This window comes from Indicator indicator, unplaced genomic scaffold (assembly GCF_027791375.1).
Source record: "Indicator indicator isolate 239-I01 unplaced genomic scaffold, UM_Iind_1.1 iindUn_scaffold_594, whole genome shotgun sequence".
NCBI classification, from domain to species: domain Eukaryota; kingdom Metazoa; phylum Chordata; class Aves; order Piciformes; family Indicatoridae; genus Indicator; species Indicator indicator.
In genome coordinates this window covers 1-5,979 of record NW_026539609.1, presented here as the reverse complement: position 1 = coordinate 5,979, position 5,979 = coordinate 1, and the positions used below count along the sequence as shown (strand labels likewise).

The 5,979-nt window shown below is 49.2% G+C and overlaps 1 protein-coding gene across 1 annotated transcript; it reads right to left on the bottom strand.

Annotated features, from left to right (window-relative positions):
- Window positions 1–2,005: 2,005 nt before the first annotated feature.
- On the bottom strand, window positions 2,006–5,467 carry LOC128980621 (WD repeat-containing protein 91-like; the record flags this gene model as incomplete). Its single annotated transcript, XM_054399080.1, is given in 5 exon segments — window positions 2,006–2,170; window positions 3,055–3,252; window positions 4,141–4,253; window positions 5,364–5,428; window positions 5,430–5,467. Coding segments are annotated over 5 exon segments (579 nt in total), but the record flags the coding sequence as incomplete, so codon positions are not given.
- Between the last annotated feature and the right edge of the window lie 512 nt (window positions 5,468–5,979).

Here is a 5,979-nt window from a genome sequence, read left to right as displayed (position 1 = left end):
AGGAAGTCTTTTCTTTAGGCCCTCCAAGTGATGTGTGGTGCTGGAGGGCGTGCTGGCTGTTCTCAGTAACTTCTGGCCCTTCCAGCCCGTTCCAGATGTGCTGCTTGCAGGAGTATGTGAAGGAGGCCAACTGTTGCTTTGCAGGTTGGAGGCACTTCTGGAGAGAGCTTCTGCAGAGCTGACGGTGTACACGGGGACAAAGATGAATCCCAGCTGAGTTTCCACGAGGTGGAGAACAAGCAGGGTGCAGGCCATTAGGCTCTGGAGGAGCAAGGTGCAGCAGCAGAGGTGAGACAGAGCTGGAGACAGCCACACCATGAGAGCTCAGGCAGGTGCCCAAGGTCTGTGCCTCAGTCGACCTTCTGATCCCATGGGCTGGAGCCCCTCAGAATCTGGGGTGGTGCTGGAGGCCCTCCAGCTCAACCTGCTGGTGGCTGTCTGTGCCACAGAGAGGTTATGGAGTCTGCATGCTTGGGAGATGCTGAGCTTGGGCATGGCTCTGTGTGACTTGCTGTGGCCGACCCTGCTGTGAGCGGAGGGAGGACGGATGAGGTGGACCAGAGGAGGCCATTTGCAGCCTGAGTAGTGCTGTGCTTCCAAGGCACAAACATCTCTCCTGCTCTAGACCTCGGGCTGCATGCCACTCCTTGCTCCTAGCACTAAGCATTGAGCCTTTTCCTGTGGAATCAGGCACTGTGAACAAAAACAAGTGTTTAGCTTCAGCAAGCACAGTCACTTGGAAGAGACTGAGCCCAGAAATGAACCAGAGGTTATTCTGGTTTTAACTGAAACCAGGCACAAGGGAATGTAGTATGTTCACAGAACCAGGATGGATGGATGGAGGTCTGGATGGCTTGGACTGGTCCCAGTGCCTGAAGCAGCTGGTGGAAAGACAAGGCACTTTTTTGTCCATGCAGCAGCCTTTCTTGGCACCCTCCACATTTTGCAGCAAGAACTGTACAGAGCTCAGGAGTCAAGTGCATGGAAATGTTTTACTTTTATGGAAAAGACCCCAAACACCTTTTCCCCACAAGGAAAAAGGAAAAGTCTCAAAAGGGAAAGGCTCAGAATAAGAAGGCAAAAGAAAAGAATATTGAAAAAGACAAAGAAAAAAGAAAGATAAAGGCAAAAAAAAAAGTTAAAAAAGTAAAAGAAAGGGAAAAGAAAAGGAAAAAGAGAAGAAAACAAGGCCAAGTAAAATGAAGAAAAAAGAGAAAGACAACATAAAAGGAAAACGAGAAAGCGAAAGAGCAAGTAAAAGAAAAAAGAAAAAGTGTAAGAGACAGTAAAAGAAAAAAGAGAACAAAATAGACTACAAAGGAAAAAGAAAGTGAACAAAACAAAGAGAAAGAAAAAGACCAAGTAAAATAAAAGAGAAAGGTGAAAGAAAAAAAAAAAAAGAAAGAAAATTAAAAAAAAAAAAAAAAAAAAAAAAAGGAAAAGAAGAAAACTGCCAGAAGCAGCTGGTGGAAGCACAAGTCTCCATGCAGGAGACTTTATTGGCACATCACTTCCCCAGCCACCTTCCACATTTTGCAGCCAGAACTGAACAGAGCACAGACCTCAAGTGCAAGGAAATGTATTGTTTTTATGGGAAAGACTCCAAACACCTTTTCCCCAAGGGAGAGGCAGGGAGAGAGGCAACAAAGGCTCTACCCAAAGAATACTCTAGTTTTGCACAGCCTTTCCAGCCTGATCCATCTGATCACCATGCACTGTGGTGCCTCATGCATGCTTGCTCCAGCCTCAGGTGCCCTGAGCAGAAGCCCTGACATGATCCCAGCAGCCTTCTCTCCACGTGCTCCCCAAGGCTCCCTGGTGGAGGGAGGCCAGCTGCCACAATGGGTCAGTGGGAACTTACTTTTCAGTGCTGCCACTGCTCTGCTCCCATACTGGCATCCCCTTAATGGCACAGTAGTTTGGCAAATGTATTTAACAAATCCAAAAAGCTGCAGTGAGAAGAAGGGCTGTGGGCTCTTGCTTTTTCCCCTCAGCACTGTCCATGTTAAAACTTTTGAGCCAGTAAGGTTGTTAATTTAATCTTCCCATCCATGGAGGCAGTGAGGCAGGTCCCACAGTCCATGGCTGTACTCCAGTCCACTGTGACAAGAGGAGCTTGGTGTCCTCCCAGGGCAAGGCAGCTCTCCAGCACCTTGTCCTCACCGTTTAACTACAAGAGAGAAAGTTAACATTTCAAGGGGGCAAGTTTCTGGAGCAGAGGCAGAGCACCCACTGCTAGAAGCACCTGGGTGCAGTGCACCCAGGCCAAAGCCTGCCACACCCTCCATATCCCTATCAGCATACATAATGAAGCAGAATGTTGAGATCTTCACAACTTTGCTTCTGCACACATGAAGAAGCAAATTTGCAGTCTGCTGCCCTCAGCTGAGCTGCAGCAACTGAACAAGGCAGGTTAAGAGTATGGGCTGATGACCAGCAAATAAGCCTAAGCTATAGCTCCTGTTAGTATGGCTGCTCCTGAATGCCCCAGCTGCAAAGTAAAAATTCCATCTAATCTGCCTGGCAGTGCTTTGCAGTGATGGGTATTGACCCAAGAGGAGGCAAGTGAGGGATATGCCACCAGCAACCTCTTGTTACTGTGGCACAGCCATTTGCATACTTGGAACCGTTCAGCCTTCTCCTTCATTGCAGCATACAATAGGAAGAGAGAATCAGGCTGAGGCTGACACAGCATCAGCAAGCACCCAAGGCAGGTTAAAGACAAGCACCAGGCACCAGCCACACGTTTTGCACTGCACTGACATGCATCGATACATTAAAAAAACATTAACCTTGAACTTTGTGCTGGACACTAAGCTGCAGGTAAGCTTTGAGAGGTAGCAGCATGCATACTCCAGCTACATGCAAGAGGGCCAACTGCTAACAGAGGGTTCAAACACTTGCTAAGCAGCAGGCACTGCTAAAATGCACACTGCATGAAACTGAGCATCAGCTTCCTCAGAGGGCAGCTGCTGCTTCACAATTTCCAGCGGCTGCTACTGCAGTCTTGTCACAAGAGCCTGTATGGAAGCATTAAGAGTACTTCAGACTTACCTTAAAAATGACTCCCCCAGTAGAAGAACATGTCACCATATAGTTGCCCTCAGAGTCAAAAGCAAAAAGCCTTCCTCTTGGGAACTGGACTTGCTTGTAGCCACTGTACCCAGACAGAACAAAAGGACCTGTGGCTTTGCTGGGGAGGTCGTACTCGGACACCTTCAAGCCACTTTTGTGAATGTTCCACTGAATAAAGTGGAAGGACAAGAAGATGACGAAAGCCCCAGGTTAATAGGACTGGGAGGAAGGTGAAGTGACTCCTCACAAACAGAAGATGGCAATCGGACTCCTCTGAGTGCCTGTATTTTCAAAACACAGACTGCAAAGCCTCCAAGAGTGCCAACCTTCCACGAGCACTGCTGCCTATGTGTCTTTCCACATCACAGGCAGGATCTTGGTATTTTTACTGCTCTCCCCACCTGTGGGAAAGCCACCTGGCTTACTGCAAGCTGATTGAGTAGCTTCAGGGCCCAGGTCATTTACAATCAGCAGGTTTTTGTGTTAAATGGAGACCCCCAAAGCTGGCCTGCAAGAGAGCTGAGGAAGCCTTGTATAGATAACATGGCCTTGTTCTGGCTGAAAATGATGAAGCAAGGCTAAAATAACACAAACACCTGTCCTGGTTTAGGTTGGGAGGGACCAGTTAGGACAGCCTGTGCAATCTGCTGATGATTATTTGATACCATGCTGGTCATGCCAGCTTCGTAACAGGAGGGAGGGCTGCAGCAAAGGATGTTGAGGGGTGGAGTTCAGCTCAGGGGGGGGCTTTCTTCCAGTTTCTGGTTTGGGGTGTTTGTCTCTTTCACTTTGCTTGGATGCTGCTCTTTTCCACTTGCTGGTTTGTTTGCTGATTGTCTTCTGCTCTCTTGGCTTGTTTTGCTCATTCACAAGGTGTTGTACATTGTGTTGTTTTTCAATAAACTCTCCTTATCTCAATCCCACAGGGCTTTTGGTTTCTTATCTCTCTTGTCTGGAGATCACTCCCATCATGGGAGTGAGTTTTGTTAGAACAGGCTGTCTAAACCAGGGCCACACCCACCTTCAAAGCAGATTTTCAGCAACACAAGGTCAGCCAGAGCTTACCTTGCCATCCCCACCTATGCTGTAGAGTGTGTTCTCATCATAGCTGAACTCAGCGGAGTAGACTTCCCCATCATGAGCCTCCCAGCTCATGGCACACTCGTGCTGCTGCCTATCTGAGGAGAGAACCAGCACTGAACAGGTACTCACACAGAGCTGAAGGCCCTTTGTCTTCAGAAGGTCTCCATCGCAGCCCTCTAAACCAGCCTGGACAAGCCCAACCCAATCTCAGTACCCTCTGCTTACTCTCCAGTATGTGGGGCTTTTACACTGGCCACAAAATCACTGCCTCTCAGTAAGTCACCTCTTCCTTCAGCTTTACAGGGCTGCTTACATGCTCTCTGCCAATTGCAGGCACTCTGCAACCAGGCCCCACAGCCACCTTTCTTCTTCTCCTCCTCTTGCTACCCAGTCCGTCCAAACAACTGCTGGCAGCTGTCTTCTCAGACCATCTGACTGCAGCCTCCACCTCCCTGTCCAGGCCAGAGGGAGATCCCTCATTCACAAAATAGGGAGGTCTAAACTGCCTCCCTCACAAGGACAGCCTGAAGAGGACAACATCGTTTAGCTTGGTAAAGACCTTGAAGTCATCAGGTACAACCATTAACACCACCAAGTCCACCACTACAACCTGTCCCTGTCTACCACACTACACCTCTTCTAAGTATGTCCAGGGTTGGTGACTCAACCACCTCCCTGGGCAGCCTCTTCCAGTGCTTGGGAGCACATTCAGTGAAGGAACCCTTCCTAAATACCCCCTCAAGCTTCCCCTAGTGCAACTGGAAGCCATTTCCCCTTGTCCTATCACTTGCTACTTGGGAAAAGAGACCAACACCCACCTCACTGCAACTTGCTTTCAGGTAGTTGCAGAGAATGATAAGGACTCCCCCCAGACTCCTTCTCTCCTGACTAAACGAGCCCAGCTCCCTCAGCCATTCCTCACAGGACTTGTTCTCTAGCCCCACTGCCAGCTTCCTTGCCCTTCTCTGGACACACTCCAGTAACTCAATGTCTGTACTGCAGTGAGTGGTCCAAAATTCAACCCAGTAGTCAAGCTGCAGCCTGGCTACTGCCGCGTACAGGAGAGCAATCACTTCCCATGTCCTGCTGGCCACACCATTTCTGATACATACCAGGATGCTACTGGACTTCTTGGCAACCCTGGCACGCTGCAAGCTCACATTCAGCTGGCTGGCAACAGTCCCCCAGGTGCTTTCCCACCCTACCGAAGAGACGAACAATGCCATCTGCAGCCCCCGTGACCAGCAGGTTGCCGTTGTGGTTGAAAGCTGTTAACAGCAATGGGCTCAGGCTCCAGGGAGAACTGCAGCTGGAAAGGAAACTCTGCGTTAATGCTGAGAGCTGGGGGTGCTGAGGAGCTGATCTCCAGGGAGGGGAGGAAAGACATCACCCAGCAGCAAGAATTCCTCCAGTAGCAGCAGCTCTCATGGCTACAAACTCGAAAGCTGGCTGCTACTGTGACGCTAAATCAACAATTCACCTCAGCCAAGCCATAGCTTTCTTGGCCATGGCTTCAAAGCTGCAAAAGCACCTCCTGACAGGGCATTAGCTTGAGTATGTTGTTTTCTCCTCCATGGCAGGGACAGCAATTCTTAAGGGCAAAGGTGAGGGATGGGATGAGGATTCCCTGACAGAATCTGACCTCTCTAATCTGAAGCAATGGAGAAGGTGACATGAGATGAAAGCTCTGAAAGAAGCACTTCACCAGGGAGGATAAAGCAAATTCTTGACTACAGTTCAGCTGGAGAAAGCCTCAACAAAACATCCTTCAGTCCACTTAGGACATTCCCAGTCACAAACTGCACAGGCAGGACAGAAACA